Raw genomic sequence first — 19866 nt, 5'->3', positions numbered from 1 at the left:
TTCAACTGGATTCTTTTGTTGTGTCCAAACTCTTCGAAACTGGACTCTCTATTTCCTGTCTAGCTGTATAGGAGGAGGATATAATGGATTTCCCAGAAAGACAGATGTCTGATCTCTGAAGTGTGGTCCAGGAAATGAACAGATTTCTCCCATATTCTGTCTGGGCCTCAGTCTCCTCTCACTTCAAGAACAGGATTTGGATTTTCTTTCGTAACACCAAAAGCTCAAAGTCATATCTATAACCCTATTCAGCATAAATCTCATTGTCTAGTAATATCTTTAAAGAAACGATGTGGGGAAAATGGTGATTTTTATTTTACTTCTTTGAAAGTAGTTGTAATTGTTACCATCTTGAGGGAGGATATTACAGGGCTGGCAGATCTTAACGCAGTCCTGTCCTATAAAGAAGCCATGGAGGATCACACCAAAATAGGATGAAGCTGTGTGGGAACACGGTGATTTACAACAGCCAGTGCCACCTGTGGCTGCTTGTTTGTCCAAATAACAAGATAAACGGCTTAGGGGGTTGAACCAGGGACAATCCACAGGACTAAATTAACAGTCTAAAGAACAGTTCAGGTGTGCCACTCCTCTGATTTTCTTCTTTTCACAGAGTTTTGTATCGTTTGATGTCATCTGACAAGGCAAGAAACAATTATGTGGGTTGCAAAGGAGCCAATAGTTTAGAAGCCTTATCTAAATCTCTCCCACCCTGAGGGACATGCTCTTGGTCAGTCACCCACATAGGTTCATACAGACATTATCCACATAATAAGATTTTGTGCAGACATGGATGTATTTTGTGTTACTTTGTGTTAAAGTATTTCACCTTTTTACTCTACTGCATTTTGTTTACTTTAATTTCAGATTAAAATATAGACCTCCTGGTTGCTGAGCTAAAGCCAGGAGGTTATTGGAGAGAATCTGCCATGCGTTTTCTCCATCTTCTCTCCAGTGTCCTGACTCAAAAAAGAACCCCCCCCAAAACAGAAACCTACCAATAAAATACATCAAACTGTGTAATCTGTTTAAGATTTTACTGATCTTATGCGTAGAAGAGATAAAGAAGGCACCGTGATGGAAGAACAGGAAGAAACAGATTCTGGATGCATCCAATCTTCAGAAGAAGACCTCAGCAGGGAGAATCTGATTGTGTGATCCAGCAGTCGGAGCTGTATCACAGCAGCTTTATATATATTTCAGGATGTCAGTGGGGGCAGTTTGAGCTCTTGTTCGGAGAGTTGGGACCAAATCTGAGGAGGCAGTTTGTCTGAGGTATTGCACCAGTTCCACTAGTATTTCACGTGTTGCCAAATCCAGCGATTGGACTCTTAGATCTGGTTATTTTGATTCAAAATATAGGAAAACTTGGGCTTGGTTAAAAAAAAATGTCACAAATTCGTCAGATGAAATTACATGGTCACTGTTAAAAGCTGCAATTAGAATAGGTGAAAAATATTTTTGACCCAAGTAATATTAGCTGATTTTACGTGTCTGGTGTGTAAAGGCTTTTAGGGTTTGTGTGACCACTTAGACCTCAGAGAGTGACACAGCTATGGCAGCATAGTGACCACGCCCCTAATAATGCTAAATTTAGACCTTAATACAATTTAGAGAACTGTAATAGGAACAATTCGATCCTTCTACAGTTGTCATGAAGGAAAGTATCAGCTCTACAGACTGAACAGTTTTGGTGCACATTTGACTTACCTTTTGCTGCTGTTGTTTTGTTGTTGCTTGAGCGGTGATTTGGTTACATTCACGATGCACGTGGCACTAAGAAATAGCCTTCAACCACTGGGAGCCTTTGCAAGCTCTATTATAATGGTTTTTTGCATGAATAATTTCAGCCCAGAATTATAATTTGCTGTTGTGAAATGAGCTCTTTTCATAGTTATATTATTACTTGCTGCTAATGTATTAAGTACAGCTCATTTCATTTACCACGACGGATAGAACAAAAATTTCAACTTGCTTTTCTATTTATACAAGCTCCAACACACTTGAATTACTATGCTGTGTGACAAATTCATTTATGTCAAAGATGATGAATGGGCATTTCCGGAGCACGTGCATTCACCTCGTTCATGAACTAAGCGTTTCCTTTTGCGCTGTTGAGTAAAACTGGTGCCAAAACATGCACCAGTAACTACCCATAGATTGCTTGGGTGTGTTATGTGTTGGGGTCTGTGAATGGAAACCAGGTGCTCTTGTGCTCTGCCAAAGCAGGCCTGTTGATGCATCGTCAGCTTGGTGTGTCTAGAAGTTGCTTGCTGTGCTCATTAGCGCAGCAGGACCCCTCACATCAAACGCTCTGCTAATGGCTGATAAAGTAATTGTGCTTGGTCAGGCTGGACAGAAAACAAATGGGGCACGTTTATGTCGTGCAAAACCCTGGTGGCTTCTCAGTCCCAGCCCCACCCCACCATTCAAAATCCAAGCCAGCTATTTTTACAACATGTTAAGAGGAAACAGCTTTTTAGTATATGGGAAGGCAATAAAATGTCAAATCCTAGATTCAAGTCAAAGCAGCAACTTGTTAAAAAATATAGGGAAGAGGGTGACTTATGTGAGGTAAGAATGACAAAGGCAGATGTCATAAGGCTCCTGGAAGGTTTCGGTTAGACAAGAGAAAGAGTGCTCACAGGGGAACAATGTGCTTAAGGAGCACCGGTGGCATACACACCAAAGAGCTCATCAGGACAAACAAACAAAGTCATTAGCAGTGATTTACCTCATATGAAAACAGGAATCAATTTTAAACAGATGCTGCGGTTCATTTGCAGGTTGTTAACATCACAGTATGTTTTAAAAGTCTTTTTGTTGTTGTTGCTGCTGCTGTTGTCTCTGCATGCCTGCAAGTAATCTCCAGACTAGCAAAGCATAGAAACGTACACATACAGTGGCCAACGCTTACTTCAGCACATCTCTGTGCTTTGCTGGCTAAAAATTCTTCACTTTCCCCACATGTATTAGAAAAGACGAGCATGTGTACAATACATGCTGTCAGGGTGAGAGCAGAGGAGAGGAATAAAAGACCCGAGAGACACATTAAGGTTTGGAGGAGTGAAGTTTAATGGGATCGTGATTGCCTTTGTCGGAGGTCAAATATTTAATGGGTTTACGGGACAAAAAGCACAACCAGAGCCTCTCCTATTCACTCAGCCAACTAGAAGTCCCTACATTAGATTCACCATCAGGCCGACCAAAAAAAGAAAAAAGGAAAGAGCTAAGAACCGCTTTAAGCAGCTCAGTCTTACAGAGGATCATTGCTTCTGACAAATGACAGACATTTTGCTTTTTCAGAGGTTGGGTGAATGGGTATCGCACATTATCCTTTTCATTTTGTTGGAACACACCGTTCCCAACAAACAGTTTTCATCTCCTCCCATCAAAGGGATTTATTATTCTAGCTGAGTAGAATTCTCTTTCCCTCTCTTCTTTTGTGTCAGGAAAACTACCCCCCCTCGGATTACACTCCTGATTAGCTGGTTGAGATCAGTGTTACTTTGCGGGAGAGTAAAAGTGACCTCAGTCTGACTCACTGGTCAGCAGCCATCTGCTCCCAGGGCCCTATGAAATGCACAGACAACAAAGAGGCTGACAGAAAAGACAGAGTACTGCTGGATAGATAGAGAGACAGGTACAGACAGGCAAGGTCCTATTTTAGCCCCATGACAAAGAAAGGAGGCAAATGAGTGCATTACAGAGGGTGGACTTTGATCTTATTGGCCACACTGTTAGCAAATAGGGGCACTGGCGTATAGTTGCTGTCACAGCGTACTGGTGGTGGATGCAGCCAATCGCTTTCCTATGTAGATCCTAAAAAGGAAAAAAAACAAAAAAAAAAAACAGGAATCAATGATTGATCCTTTGCTATAGCCCTTGGACCCCAGTCACACAGGCGGGGAGACTGTTAATCAAGCACTTTGCAACTGCTGATCATGAGGATAAAATATGTATTCCCCAACATGTTGGAAAGTGATTGGGGGAAGTTGCAGAATACTGCTAGGTAAATTTGGTTGCAAAGAGAAAACCTCCCTGTGATTGCTTTGGTTGCTAACATATTTTATTTTGCATGTATGATGCCGACTTATCTGCAAACATTTGCTAACTAACCAATCAGTAACAGTGGAACTGCAAAAACTGTGACAGAAAGGGACAGAAACCCTTTAAAATACAAAAAAAATGTGCCTTTTGAAACATTTTGGTTTCAGCAAAAGGGAAAAATGGTTCTTTGAAAGTTATTTGTTTCCAGTTTGCATCACATTGTTTCAGTGTGTGCAGACAAATCAGCATCTTCCATGCAAACTACAGGAGACCATGGTAATCTGCTAGCAACCAAAGCAATCACAGAAAGGTTTTGGTGCAGCATCTTCTTTGTGACTAAATTTTCCTAGTAACTCACAAACCAACCGGCTGTAGTATATGGATTTTTTGACACCCGATGTATCAAATAAGTGAAGGCTATAACTCAGAAACTAAGGGCACTGCATTATCATAAGGTAGCAACTTGTCAGTGAAAAGGTAGACCCTCCCTACCGTTAACTTGTCTCAAGCTTGTTTTTCTTACATCTATAGCTTCAGCTGCACATCAGCAACATCATTTTAAAACCACTTAGAAGGGCACACAGGGGTCAACTCTTTGATCGCTTTCTTAATTTGCACACTTTCCAAATTCTACCAGGATGAAAAGCATCCAGTTATTTTTTCCCCAAGTATTACCAAGAATGTCAAGTTTATGTGAATGAATCTCACCCGACTCCAAGCGTGAGAAGGTGTGAAGCCAGCAGCGAGGGAACAAGAATGAGGAGAACATCGGAGGAGAAGATGCCTCTCTTCATCACCTCTGTCTTTCTGACACTGAGGGAGCTCTGCTGCTTTGGGTGCTGAAACACAAACTCTCTGCAGAGAAGGAAGAGAGAGGCGTCGGAGATAAGAGATGCGGAAGCACGGAGATTGAAAGGCGGGGGGGAAAAAAATAAAAATAAACAGAGATAATGAGAGCACAAGAGAGAAGCCTAAGAATACAAGAAAGAAACCGAGAGCCTGAGAACTGCTACCTGTCAAACAGGCTTATTTTATTGCAGGAGATTAAATGTCAAGTGCGGCAGCATAAATAAAAATGAAAGCGATTCATGGGCTTCAAAGGTATAATCCAACTAAATTAAAAAAAACAAAAAAAGACAAAAACAATGTGCTATTGAATGTTTTGTGAGTAAAACAGGCTTTTTATAAACACACAAACAAACCAAAACAAACAAACAAAAAGCTTATTTTTGTTTACTTATACTTGTATGTATATTTAGAGGGCATACTGCCAGGGTGACGTCATGAATCTTGGCTGGTTCGTGTTACAATTCATTTTTTCTAAAATGTATTATTTTTTTAAACTAGAAAGAATCTTTTAATTATGTACCTCTGGAGGCGCGGGCCTCGAGTCACCTGCTGTCAGTCTTTAAGCCAAACTAAGCTACTTGCCTGAAGGAGTAAATCATCACAGCAGGAATAAATAACAGTAACATTCAAAGGAGCTAGGCTTACTTCGGTGGCATGTTTTCAGGTCTACTGGACCAATCCCACACCCAGTCAGTGTCCACCCGTCGCTCACCATCCTCCTGAACGCAACAAGAATCAGATGATGTTGAATAATTTGAAAAAATTATATATTTTTTTGATGTCTTTATCTGATAAATATTAACCATGTCTCTGTGTTCAAATGAAAACCAGCACCTGTATAGTGACACAGTCACTGTCGTGCTCACTGGTGGGTCTTGGTGAGCCGGTGGACTGTGGAGTCGTGGCCTGTGGAGGACTGTGGATTAAAAACAAACAAACAAGTGAACTTGTACGAGGTGGGTGCGGTCTGGAGAAACAATCAAGCTGCAGCGTGATAATTTTACAGCCCAACAAACAAGAACAGAAAAAGTAAACACGCCGTGGAAAACAAGCAAAGTTCCTCTGAGCACAAAACAAACCTCATTACTGTGCAAATCACTTCTACACCTCACTGTGCAGCTCGCCCGCCCCAAACTCCCCAAACAAAACAAGTTCGTGCCAACAAACTGCATCATTACCTGTCTCTACTCCGCTCACACTCCAGCTGTGCCTCCAGGAGGATCCTCTCCAGCTCCCCCTGCAGGGCGGTGGAAACGCTGTCCTGCGGCCCTGTCAGGCTCTCTCTGCGGCTCACGGCTGCAATCAGCTCCTCCAGCTCGACCCAGGAGCCTGACAAGAAAAAAGGAGGGCAAGCTGAGTTTGTGCTGACGCTTAGGTGTCGGTAAGAAGGGGAAAAAAAACAATGCTTCTCAGTACACCTATATTAGATTTCTAATAAGCCAAGAAGGAGTCATGATGTGGAAAGTAAACAAACAGAAGCCATTTTATGGAGCTTTTAACATTTATGGGCATTTTGTTGTCTTGTTTATAATCTTACTATAATTACAACTGTACATATTTCATTTTGAAGTCTGTGTGATCCCAGAAAGGTCCAAAGTAACCGTGTTGTGCATAGTTTTACATGTGAAAAACTCATTTTTAATGTTCTATGCAATGATGCAGTTAGCCCACACTTTCTCCTGATTCTTTTATTTATACTTGCCATTAACGTGACTTAAGTCATTTGATTACCCAACTATGTTATGCAGATTACTTCAGCTTTATTGTCATAATGACATATTCAGATTATTTTTACTGCCAAGTAACTGATCCTAACCCGGTTCCGAAACATTGTCAGAGCAAATTTCACACTGCATTACTGATGCACGTTTTTAGGTCCTTCCTAGAACTCTAATCTCTTTAGCGCCGAGTGGGCAGTGAATGGACAGGTGTGTGTTGTTGTCCACTGGCATGTGGAGATTTAGAAGCTGCCCTGCGGCTGTCCTGACATGCCACGCAATGACCTCAGAATCACAGAGCTCGTGGCTGGATGGAGACACGCTGAGCCGCGTCCAAAAAACACACATATTATCATATATAAACAGTGAGAGCAAGGCAGAGTGTGCCTGCTTCTTCCCATCAATGAGTGCTGAAAAGATAAACTGCATATGAATGAATGGACACGGGGGCGGGGTTTGGTGATCGGGCACAGGAGCAGAAAGGGATTTACACATGCACGCATATACACATATGCATGCTCGCATGTTGTATGGTGTGTGCGCTCCCACAGCTAAACAGTGGGGCAGGGCTAACTCAGCCTGACAGCATGCTTGCTTACGCAAGAACTTATTTCTGTGAGAGATTAGCCATTCACCCTCTCCCTTCCTCTAGCTGTTTCTCCCTTGTCATGCTGCCCCACATCTCTCGGACAGAGGCAGCACTTACGAAACAGCTCCCCTCATTTACCTACCAAAGTATCCTTCCTCATCTGACCTCTCTGACTGTCACTTTACCTGGTTTATGACGCTTTATAACAAGAGGCGGTGGATGCATGAGCGGGCACAGTGCTGAAGGGGGTGGAAGCAAGGGATGGGGGGAAGGGAGGGCAGAGGAAACTGTGCCATTGCCCTAGTTATTTTCCTACAGAGGGGAGTTGTGACGTAACAGCTGCCTTGTTGGCTGCCTTATCTATGTGATGCCACTCTGCAGCACTAAATCAGTTTCTATGGCGCAGTCCTGTACACATTCATCTGTGCCGCTGCCAAATCAGCTTTATGTAATGTGGAGCCAGGATGTGAAAAGACTCAATGAACTGCAGCACAACAGATTAATTTGTGCTCTGCTAGGATGAGAATGACTGTTTCCATTTTAGGGCCAAGAAAAAGAAACAAAAATTAGGGTGTGAGGTGCAGTTTGAAAGAATGGCTGCAGGGCAATCAGATTATTTTTGGACAGCACGGGAGATTCAGATTTTGTTTGTCTTTCTAGAATTGAATATAAAGTTACCTTTAAAGCAGCTGTGTCCTATTCATGTGGATGTAAAAATAAAAAAAAGATAAATAAAATATGAAAATATGGTTGCATTTATATTTTTAATGTATTGATACAGAAAATAATTGTGATTCTTTTTACATTTAAAAAGGCTGTGATAGAAACGGGCATGGAGACCCTGAAATAAAGTGGGAAAAAGAAGATCAATACCTAGCTAGCTAACTATTAACGAAATGTGAAGACACGGACTGGTACTTATATAACACTTTTCTACCCCAATCGAGTACTCAAAATGCTTTTTTACTACAACCAATCACACACACATTCATACAAGCACTTTTACATATCTATGCACCTTGTTTAAAATTGACACACACTCACAGTCCAATGGATTCATTGTGGACAACTCATCAGCATGCGGACTCAAGTAGTCAGGGATCGAACCACCAAGCTTCCAATTGGTAGACAACCCACTCTACCTTCCCTGTTAGCAACAAATGTGAGGGAAATCTGTTTATGTTTTGTGTGTGTGAAAGTAAAAAAATGCTGGTGGATATATTGGATTATTGGATTTTGAAATTACCATCTGATAGTTTCTTGTTTAGCAAGAAACTATCAGATGACATATCAGCGATGGGTTTTCAGTTTTGGGCTGAAATCAAATATTTGTCAAACTGATCTTTTATTATTTATTTATTTATTTAGTAAACAACCTGCACATCAGTGATTTCCACTGTACAGCTCCCAATGATACAGCTCACAGTGATCCACATGTTTTACCCAGCATCCTCTGTTCCAAGCAATGTGCAGCCAGCTAAGTGGAGCTATAAGTATCAGAAAATCTCCGCAGCTTAATTGGCTTACAGAGATACAAACAGGTGAGTCAGGGAATCCATTTACACAATGACAGTAGCAACGACAATGACAACTATAAAACTGCCTGTGCCTTGTTTCCGTCTGTGGCCTCTTCTCACACCTGCTCTCAGAGTCTGACAGGCTGTTAGTATCTTGTCTCCATTGATAAGCAGCCACGGCTGGCTAGCTCTTCATTCAAACACACTGAGGGAATGAATGTTCTCATTGCCTGAAATGTTTTGCCCACACACTGTTGACATTTGCATCGTGAAATTGGAGTATAAATCGACCCGTGCGCACGCAAAATTAATTTACAGCCTGTTTAAGGTATGCAACAATCGGCTACAGACACGCTATTAAAAGGCAAATAGTTAACAGTGATGACGTAACAAAGAAACAACGGCCTGGTCCATGTGCCACCATCACTCACCGTAGAGTCCGTCCTCTGGCGTCTGCGAGCCGGACAGAGACATGTTTGAACGCTGGGGAGAGGCTGGAGAAAGAGCTCGGAGAGATGCTGACACTGACCCAGGAGGACAAGCAGGTGCAAAACCGGTCTCTACCCTGTACACGTTACCCTCAGTCACTCTGCGTTGTTGTGTAGTCTAAAAATGACACCGACGCAGCGCTAATCCGCTCCCCGTGCCCTCCCTTCCCCGCGCGCACCCCCTCCCTCTCCGCTTTCCCACGTGTCAAGAAGGAAGAGGTAAACAAACAGACTGTGCAGCTTAACATCACACATAGATGGATAGATAGTCCTGAGCACCTATTCAAATTGCACCCACCATTCACACCATTAATGATCTGTTAAGAACAGTTACTAGGTAATTAGTATCTATACCGACGCTGGTGTGGGTACTGGATCGATACTACAAGATAAGATTGATACTTTGTTTCTATCCTCTAGGTTCAGTATGTAACCCACTGAATTGGATTAAATTAATTCTTTTTTTTTTGGAAATGAAAAAATATACCTCAAACATGCGCTGTAAAGAAAATGTCTGAAACTTTTGTGTACATCTATTTTATGTATTGCCAACACAAGTATTTAAACAACAGAAGTTGACCCACAATCCTAATATATAAGTTGTGCCCCATTACTCTGCTCTGCATATGTTGAACTATTGTTAGCATTGGCATGGCTATTGTTGTGTATTTATTGGTATCTGATCAATACCAACATTTGCAATATCGTACAGCACTAGCAATTATTTACAGGGAGAATGAACAAAAGTAAAACATTTTATGTGTTAATGACTGTAAAACAACAAATATGATATTGGCCTTGAGCACAGTGTGGGTAATAGTAAAGAGCCACTGGGTGATCACTGTGTGCAAGAGTCACTAAACTCTGATCGATACTGTAGGAGTAGCAGGTCTTGTAAACTGTGGACAGATGGACGTGGATGCAACATTGTATCAACTCAATGGGCCACAATGAGCTGAAAGCCCAAGACCGCAGTCTGTTATGTTAACACAAAGCAAGTAGTGATTGACCTCTGGAATCAAAGTGCTTGAATAAATACTTAAACTGATGGCGATGCCAATCAACCAGCCAACACTTGATTGTAAATGGGCAGAGGTCAACAGTCTAGTATCGTTACAGGTGGAAATTCTACCCATGTTGGCTTTGTTGTAAATTTTAAAGATTAATGGAGCAAATGACTTTCTAGAGGGACTAAATACTGAAAGTAATGCATTACATTTTCTAAAAGTACTTTGTAGTAGATTTTTATCAACACTTAGATACAGAAATACAGTGAAAAAGTGTTAGCCCCCTTCATGTTTTCTTTATGTATATTTGTTCCAATTACATTTTTCATTTTTTTATTATTAGACAAAGTTAACTAGTAGTGTCTCCATTAGCAGTGTATTTAGAGTTAGATAGTACTTGACAGCATCTTGGATGCCACGGTTTTTCTGTGGATTACTTCTGCCTCTTCATGTAAGCCCACAGTGACTTCACGATGCCCAAAACGGACTCCGGGGGGTGATTCCATCTGTTGCAAAACTCCTTGCTCTTCTTGTGGCTTAAATTCAGCCTCTGTCTGTATATTTGCACTCATTTATGGGACACTTTAGCTATTGTGATGGATAAAGGTCTAAACTTTTGCACAGCACCTCATTTCAGTAAGCTGAATTGTAGGCCTGTTCTTCATGTCAGCGTGTCATGCTTTGAGACTCTCTCAAAGCAAATACTTTTAATTATTGTTTTACTTTGTAAAAGATGATTAAGTATACTTTTCTTGGTTCTGGGAACAGGCTCTTACATTCCTCTGGAGATTTATATTTATATCACCTTAATTCTGCACGAGAGCAGTTTATTTGTTTGATTCATGGATGGATTATAGGACAATGGGCCAATTGGCACAGACATGCAAAGGCATTTCCTTTCTTCCTTCCCACGCGTACAGATATGCATCATTTGTAGGCATTTTGTAAATCTTTTAGTATTTTGCATTAAGTGCTGCTGTTGGTTTAAAAAAATCCGCTTACTCAGCCATTATAATAATGCAGATTTTTAATGAGAGCGTACTGCATTGTAGGAAATGACTGGAATTTATATAGTGCTTTTATATTCTTACTGACCAAGTGGTTTAGACTACAGGTCACAATGCTTTCTTCTTTACGCTGTAAGCACTTTATTTACATTGCATCCACACTCCATTTAGAATCAACAATTACTGCGTGTAGAAACTGTACAAAGGCCCCAGCCAGGGTTTGAACCAGGAGCTTTCTTGCTGTTTGGCAGATGTGAATGACAAACAGCATGAAGAGTGAGTGGACATTCTTAATTTTCACAGAGCTCTTTGAGTTTACAATGGGTTATAGGTTATTTCATTTTAAGGGGACACTATCCTTCTTATTTATTCTCTTTTATTTTTTTCATCATTTCTTCCTTTCTATTAAAATAATCCAGGCTATTGATATGTTTTATCCATTTGTTCTTTTCTTGCACCCACAGTTAGTGGTAGAGAAGACCTCAGGGCTTTGAAATGTGTGATAGATGTGATGGTGTCTGAGTTGTAGTTATTTGCTCCTCTGACTCTTCATTGTAGTTTTCTATACTCTAATTTGCCCAGTGTGTGCCAATAAAGTCAGCTTCTGATCAGTTTACCTCTGTGGTTACTACAGATACTTTAGATCTTTAGCAACTTAAAATAATTCAACCAAAAGACCTAAACAGTGTTAAATTACCATATGTAATCATGCGATTCTGCGCATTACGAATAAAAACTACATACATTTTTACTGCTACCAGAGGAATTAAGAGCGTGCTGCAAATCAAATGCAGTTGCTTAATTGATCATCATCATGTGTGAGGACCTCTATCAAAACAGACGCTTTGGCCACTCTGTAGTGTTCAGGTGTGTGTTGACAAAATGCCACAGTCTTCCCCGGAGTGAACATCGCAGCAAATTCATCCCAAGGTCAGACTGAAATGCTCAGAGACTCCTCAAAAAACCCAAGAGCTACATCTCAAACTCTACAGGCCCCAGTTAGAAGAAGACTGAACAAGTACGGCTTGTTTGGAGGGGTTATCAGGAGAAAGCCTCTTTAAAAAAAAAAAAACATGGTGGCACAGCTCAGATTTGAAAAGCTGCAGCTGAACAAACCACAAGACTTCTGGAAAAATGTCCTTTGGACAGATGAGACCAAACTGGAGATGTTTAGCCATAATGCACAGTACCAAAGCAGACAAAGCATTTTAGCACAAACACGTCATAATACATGTCAAGCACAGTGGTGGAGAAATGATGATTGGGGATTGTTTCTCTACAAAGTATTCAAGAGTCAAAGAATGTCTGAAAAAGAACAGAACCTAAAGGTTTGTCTACAGCTACTGAATCATGTGGTGTACTTACTTTTTACAGGGCTGTAGTATACAATAAAGCATTAAATGACTCTTTGTCTCCTCTAAATCCCAGAGCCGTCATAGCTACATAGTCTTTACAACCCAAAAGTGTATCTTGGCTATTTAATCAGACTACTCTGAAGCAGGCAGTCCCCTCCACTGCACTGAATGAACTCAGACTGTGCAAACAGTCTAAATATGCCCCCACTGCTTGTGAAAAATGACACACAAACCTGTTTTGGTTTGAGTCTGGAACGATGCAAGTCTGTGGACTAAGGTTTTATGGATTATGCTTATTTTTTTTGTCAGGGATTGTGTGCGAAAAACACGAGGAGGAAGACATGACAGCATCTGCCATCAAACCAGCATCTTTCAGACAACTAGTCCACTTTTATAATCTCCAAGCTACAACAACAGCAACCCCATAAAGTGCCCACCTGTTATTTCCACAAGCCCAAAATAATACTGCAGGCTAAAGGCAACAGAGAGAATGCAGGGAAACAATAAGATCTGCCTTTGTTTCTAACTAATGATAGAGTACATGAAAGTAATGGCACACGCACACACTTTTAAAATATGTATCTTTGATTTGTGTTACAGCTTTCACATTTCAGCCTAAGGAGGCTCATGCAAAATGTCTGCTGTTTGATATTATCTATAACCAAACTAAAATATTTTCAAATACTGGCACATCTGTTATAATTATTGCATTTTTTTTTCTATGATAAAATCACAGCTTCATAGGTCTCTAAGATAAGGTCATTGCTCAACTCTAAAAAACACTTCTAACGTCCTCCCTTTTTAATCTTTGGCAAGCTGAACATCCTGGAGAGTCGTCTTTGATGTGCACCTTAAAAACATCAAATGAAACGGACCAAAGCAGATCAGGGCGTTCATGGTTGCTGCATCATCACTTTATCAGCTACATGTACCTGGAACATAAGGGAAAGAGGGAAAGGGGGAAAAAGTTTGAATGAATTAAATCAGGAACGTGTGTCAGATTTTACTGTTTTCTGCTCTGCATCAAATAAACCCCATGGCCAGTGATTCATCTGTTTCTGCGACATTTCTTTAAGACGCTTGGCGGTACAGAGGCTCTGCTGGATTTCATTCATCACAGGAGGATGCGCACAGTCGTGCAAGAAAAGGAAAAAATAACCATGATCATCACGTTTATTCTGATAGTTGCTAGTAGTTTCTAATTTAGCAAACATAAAGCCCTTGAGTGTCCAATGAGTTAAAAGAGCATTTTGGTGAAATAGATTTGCTTTTCTTTTCCTGAATCATTTGGAAAAGTGTATTGTGACGCAACACTGCCCAACACTTTATGAACAACATCCCCACCTGGTGGAAAGAGGCCTTAAAAAGCACCACGTCCCGAGGCAATTTTATTTACCTCTATTAAAGCTAGAGCCGCCACATGCTGCGCGGCATTTCATTGATCCAAGTAAAACTGGTTTAGAGCCTCTAAACTGTTTTGTAAATCACTTTCCAAGACTTATTATTTGAGGGTGGACGTGAGGCCCCGGCATTAGGGATGATGCAATGTTTTGTTAGGGCAACAGCAGTAGCCAGAAACCTCTCGATTTTCACAGTCCATCTTCTCACCCATCTATTATGTTGCCAAGCAGCATTTTCCCTTCTGACCTCCAGCCTTGTTTCGAGACGAGGGGACAGACACGGAAAGTCATTATTCAGCCCAGAAACAAAGCGGGAAAAGTTCTCCTCATCCATCAAAGCAACTAAAGATATCTGACACTGTCCTGGGCATGGCTCAGATCAAAGAGGGAGATGCCAGCTGTACTCAGGTCCGGCAAATGACTCGCCACCTCGTTCATCCATCATGTTTGAAAAGAAGATAGCAAAAATAATAAAAGCTTTTCAGGTAATGGCTACAGTTAGATATCACCATTAGACATGCCCCCTTGCCTCAAACCTTGTATTAGGCTGTGATTGATGACTTGATCTGAGTGTACATTATAGGATCTGCTTAAAAGTCTTTTTTTTTTTTGTCTGCAGACACACAAAGGCTGATTAATGAGTGCCATGGGAAACTAGTGGTGTTCCTTTGGTGGCTCTGTAGGTGCTCTCTGAAAACAAGATCTGACTGAGTGCAAGCAGGCCACCGTTGGATTAGTTTAAATAATAATTACAATCCCCCGTCTCACCCAAGTGCATGGTAACCGTGGGCAGCACAAAGCCAGAGAAAGCCAAGCAAAGGGTTTAAAATGACAGCTCTGTGCAGAATATAAACTTGTAGCTTTGTGTGGCTGTGCTTGGTCACAAACCAAAGTATTTGAATAAAGTGAAATTCTGCTTCATATTAGCACTAGATGGAAAAAGTCAAAGGATCACCACAGTGGAATTTGAAGTTGTGGACTAGCACCAAAAAAATGTGGCTCTTCATAAAGCAGTGTGCGCACGGCCTCCATATCTGAAAGTCTCTGAAGCTATAAAGAGCTGCTTTTAAGATCTCCTAAAAATGGCTTGACCCTCACGCAACTCATAATCCACAGTGAAGCGCATGAGACTGTAGAGAGCCTCAAACGTCATCAAAATTTAATGGACAGTACGCTAAACACCACCTGAAGCTCCGCCAGCAGAAGCTCTTTGTTGTCCGTAAACTCAAGGTCCTCGCTTTAATCAGCAGCCTGCTCTGTCTGTTTAGATGCCTCACTGAGTCTGTCCTCCTGTCATCATCCTCCGCTGCTCCATCTGCCGTTCCACCACGCTGACAGCCGCAGACATTGATTCTAACATTACGAGCTCTTTTAACTCTCGAAGGCGTCAAAGTGGCTTCGGTCGTGCAAATTGAAGCTCTCAATCCAGCGTGCGACCCTGGGTGATCCTTTCAAACACTGTGTCACTCTGCTTAAGTACTGGGATGCAGATGTTGAGTGGCAATTTCCAGGGAAAGCAAAAATATATATTTTTTATATATGAGTCTGTCTGCCAGGAAGTTAAATGCAGTATCTGTAGTAGTGCATGTAGCTGCAAGCCTTAGTATTCACATGTACCCATGCATTATAGTATATTATATCCTGTTCTGTATGTATGTTGCAGGGGAGTGCCTCTCCATTCAGCTCCACTTGCTCTAAAATCACTGGGAGTCATTATGCACTTTATGCATGTGATTGCACTTTAAATCCATACAGTTCTAGAAAAACAAAAAACAGAACATCTTAGACATTAGGAAAAAAAACCCCCAACAAGATTTGCTGGGATGTTAATGTAAGTCTGATCGAGACGGAGGAGATGGGACAAGATAAGTGATCAGAGCTGATAAAATGGGATGAGGTGTCTCAGCCCTGAAGGCATTTAGGTGTAGACTTTATCTCTCTATCTCTGCAGAGTACAGTGGTTTCTGCTGCCTAGCCTCAGGTAATAACAGCCAGTATAGCGATGATAGTTTCGATGTACATCAGTTGGTCAGCACCCCACCGAAAAACAAAAAGTGAGCTTGGAACTTTAGGCAGGAAAGAAAATGAGGTGAAAAGAAAAAATCTGCGATTGATGTAATACAGGTCGGTGTTTTTTCCTTTTTAATTTGCATGCACGGCACTTATGCATGTTAATCCAGAGGCCTGAAACCATGGGAGCAGTTTAACCTTCATTGACTACGGAGCTTCCTCTGCCTTTGAGGGCCATTGTCCATGTGTCTCTATTATCCTGCTGGTCACGGTTCCCCCCTGCTCTGCTGCCCCCGCTCATATGGGAGATATCTGTAGAATAATTCTACCTGTCTGTTTCTATCGCCTTCTCCCTGCTTCTCTCCCCCTCCTTCCTCCCCCTCTCCATGAATGACCTTTCTGCGTTCCTCTCCAGCTGACCTTGGTGTCCTGTCAGATCGTTCCTTTCCTCCACCTCGCACTACTAGCCTCTACGTACCACCGCCCCCTTAAACAACCCCATGCTCTTCATTTCTACCCCCCACTGACTGCTTCTTTTGCTTCTTTCCTCCATGTCCCTTAGATCCGCCCCCTAGATCACTTTCCTTCCCTCTCTCCTCCCCTCTCCTCCTCTCACTGTCTCCTCTCTTCGCTCTCTGCAGCCGTACATACTCTGCTTTTTAATTAGACCGACTCACTAGCTCCACCTCCCCCTACCTCCTACTCTCCATCCCACACTCCTTCTCCCCCAGCCTCTCTTCGCTCCCCTCCCTCCTTTTGCTTACAAGGAGACAGGGGGCTTGCATGGCGACATGGAGAGGAGGTCATGATGAAGAGATGCAGAGAGAAAAGGCGAGAGAGCAAAAAAGGAGCAGGACGGGGAGAACTGAGAGGAGCATCTGAGACGATAACTGCCTGTTTGCTCACTCTTGCCTTCTTACTCCCCCTCCTGTCCTTTCACTTCCACACACAGAACAAACGCTCAGACAACTAGGTAGGCACAGCGGAGCTGAAAGCTGTGAGGGATGGATAAAAGGGTTCCCACGTGAAAGGCATGAATCTACGAGAAAAGAGGAGGGTGAAATAGAGGAAGACACAACCAGAGAGGAGGAGGAGGAGAGAGAGAGAGAGAGAGAGAGAGAGAGAGAGAAAGAGGTGAGCTGGAGAGGAAAGGGAGACAAGAGAGGAGCAGATGGACTCTGCACAGAGGAAGGGGAACGGTGCGAAGCTCACTGAGCAGCAGTGACAGAGAGGTGGGAATTAAAAAAAAAAAAAAGCAAACATGAATGCCAGAGGGATGGAAGAATGGGAGGAAGCGACGTGAAGGAATAGCTTGGGAAGAGGGAGCGAGCACTTGTGGGAAGACAACACAGAAGGAAAACAGGAAGAGAGAGAGAGAGATGAGGTATGTGTGACTCAGTTCTGTGTCCTGATGGAAGATAGTACAGCAATCTCATCAGCAGCCTTCTTGCAGCATCACCATAGAGATGGAGAGTTAGGCAAATCAGAGAAGAGGTGAGATTTAAAAAGCAGCGTACAAGTGTCTGTGTTGATTGCGTGCAGTGGACGTTGGCAGCGAGGACATATTTGACTTATTGTTTTGTTTTGGCTCCCATCAGCCCGCTGAATGGTCCTCGCATGCGTGCACACACGTGCCTGCATACATTTTGTTTACATACTCGGCAGGCGTGTGTGTGTGTGTGTGCACATATTCCAGCAGTGGGGGTGTGCCCCTGCTGATTTGTGAGTGTGAGTGTGTGTGAGAAATCTAGTGATTTCTGGATTTTTGCTTTACTGCAGGTGTGGGAGTCATTTACTGATACTGGGCAGCTTTATGAGAAGCTTACAGAGTGAGAAGCTCAGATTGGTTTGTCGGTGGTGTGGCGTTGCAGGTTCCAGCAGCGTGCTTTCATTGCACATTTGTCATGAGCAGGATTGTGTGTGTGTGTGCATGTGTGAGTGTGTGAGTGTTTGTAGCTATGCACAGAAAGTTTAAGGAGGAGGCTCTGAATGGGGGAATTCCATTTGTATGGATCTGTGTGTGTGTGTGTGTGTGTGTGTGTGTTTATTTATGCACGCGTACACGCGTGTGTGTGCTGCTCTGGCAACATGAGCATTTCAATTTCAATCATATTAACATGCTTCAGTAATCTTCTCACACATGTGAGAGTAATTGTTTCTCATAGTTTGCATATGTGTTTGCATCTGTCACTGAAGCAATCTTGTCACTGGCGCGCATGAAACAATCCCAGCCGTACACGTACTCTTTCGCGTGGGTGCGCACACACACACACACACCTCCACGTGCATGTGCGCAGGTGCAGATTCGTGCGCCCGCTTTTTCCTGTGTGAAGAAACGCTGTGCTGTTAATCCCGACTGTTGTCGCGCAACTCTTTCCCCCTTGTTCTCTCCCTCCTTCTGCGCTGCACCACTGTATCGCTCCCTTTCATCTCATCTCTCATCTCTAAAGAGGTCAGATATTGCTGTCTCTCGGCTCTTCCGTCTAGCACTTTTTTTTTCTTTTAGCACATTGCTTTTAAAAGAAAGAATCTGTCATCTATCTGCGTCACTTCATTTTCTGTCTTTGCCCAGGAGAAGTTAACGTGTCCTTTTCTTTTATTCTTAATTTCATTTATGCACTTGGAGAATATGCCTATCTGCGGGCCAGGTGTTTCCACTGGACTGACAGCATGCTGGCTTCATAGGTAACACACTATGATGTACTCTTGGGACATTAGTTTGGACAGCAACGTCGCAGCCTGGCAGAGAGTAACCCCCCCAGGGGAGTGGACTGTGCTGCATACGTGTAACATGCTGCTGTGCACTGGACATGTCCGTCTGACCACGAGTTACGAGGTGTTGCTGAATTCACACAGAGACCTTGGGAACCTTGGAAATCTGTGGCACAGAGTGGCGAGGAGACGTGAACAGTAGAAGAAACAAACTGAAGCAGCCAGCGAAGCAAGACAATTGGGCTTGCAGAATGAGCACAAGGAAGAACAATGTTTACTCTGGCTTTCTTTCACAGACACCCAAACATTCTCAAATTTGCTCACAGTTGGCTAAGTATGCTTATCACCATCCACTGGCCTACATATAGGGATTTCATATTAGGCAGAGGATTTTGGTTAAAAGAGGACAGATGGAACAAATCATTTCTGGCACTCGCGCTCGGAAAGATAGAGGTAATCCAGCCATCCTTGAAGAAAGCTGGAACAAGTAGAGTGTCCTCTTTAGTAAGAAGCTGGTGAGAAACTTTGCGAGATAACATATTATGCATGTTTGAATGACTTTTTAAAGTCATGAAGGCGTCAGGAGAAGCGAAAGTATTTGCCACCTGAGGTGTGCAGAGCATCGCAATAAAGCACTTTAAATCACTGTGGTACAGATCTGTTATTAAATACAATTTTAAGAGTGTTCTGCACTGAAACTCAAAAATGTTCCATTTATGACACAAATTCAAAGACTTACTGCTTCAAAACAAACCTGCTTTTCCAAATTAAGACGTGTGTGTATGTGTGTGTGGTGGTGGTGATGGGGGGGCTAACGGTATTACCAGGCCAGAATCTCATGGTTATGCCAAACACTGTGAGGTGAATAATGATTGTTTTCTTGTCGCTTGGGAACAGCAGAAGCATGTAGTAAGCACAGCTTGGCCTTCGGGTCTGAAAAGCAGAGGCAATGCAAAAAGTGTCTTTAATTTGTTATGACCAGCAGGGGGAGACTCCTCTGGTTACAAACAAGCAGTGAGATTGTATAGAAACCTATATGAAAATAACTATATTATAAATCATCTGATTTGTGACTTTCATTAAACACTTTGCAACAAGAACAATCAAAGACTGCATACTCCTGATGAAGTGGAAAATTTCCAGTCTCTGCATCCAAAAGGCTAG

The 19866-nt window shown here is 42.3% G+C and overlaps 2 protein-coding genes across 4 annotated transcripts in view; one reads left to right on the top strand and one right to left on the bottom strand.

Annotated features, from left to right (window-relative positions):
• Positions 1-3051: 3051 nt before the first annotated feature.
• On the bottom strand, positions 3052-9355 carry LOC146571023 (BCL2/adenovirus E1B 19 kDa protein-interacting protein 3). Its single transcript, XM_085279941.1, has 6 exons — positions 9155-9355; positions 6078-6228; positions 5734-5815; positions 5545-5618; positions 4759-4905; positions 3052-3822 (listed from the first exon to the last, which is right to left on the bottom strand). Exons 1-6 carry the CDS (start codon positions 9195-9197, stop codon positions 3774-3776), a joined length of 546 nt encoding a protein of 181 aa, XP_085136067.1. The 5' UTR covers positions 9198-9355; the 3' UTR covers positions 3052-3773.
• Positions 9356-16740: 7385 nt separating this feature from the next.
• The window catches only part of LOC146571021 (uncharacterized), a 51725-nt gene continuing 48599 nt past the window's right edge, over positions 16741-19866 (top strand). For 2 of the 3 annotated variants that reach the window (XM_085279939.1, XM_085279937.1), the window contains exon 1: positions 16741-17374. The gene's annotated coding sequence lies outside the window, so the exon portion shown is untranslated. Of the gene's footprint in view, positions 17485-19866 lie in introns of all 3 variants that reach the window. The other variant, XM_085279938.1, reaches the window with a different exon arrangement.

The sequence above is a fragment of the Mchenga conophoros genome, linkage group LG7 (assembly GCF_057382185.1).
Source record: "Mchenga conophoros isolate Kocher_MC1m ecotype Shallow Benthic linkage group LG7, M_conophoros_male_GT1.1, whole genome shotgun sequence".
Classification (NCBI taxonomy): domain Eukaryota; kingdom Metazoa; phylum Chordata; class Actinopteri; order Cichliformes; family Cichlidae; genus Mchenga; species Mchenga conophoros.
The sequence above is the reverse complement of the archived record's forward strand: the minus strand, read 5'-3'. Positions and strand labels throughout refer to the sequence as shown.

Bases quoted from the DNA above. Each gene is read 5' to 3' on its own strand.
- LOC146571023 (XM_085279941.1), bottom strand. From the start codon at position 9,197: ATGTCTCTGTCCGGCTCGCAGACGCCAGAGGACGGACTCTACG. The intron at 5,816-6,077 runs GTAATGATGCAG...TTTAATCCACAG, and splicing joins TGTGAGCGGAGTAGAGACAG to TCCTCCACAGGCCACGACTC. The intron at 4,906-5,544 runs GTAAGCCTAGCT...CCTTCTCTGCAG, and splicing joins CCTGAAAACATGCCACCGAA to AGAGTTTGTGTTTCAGCACC.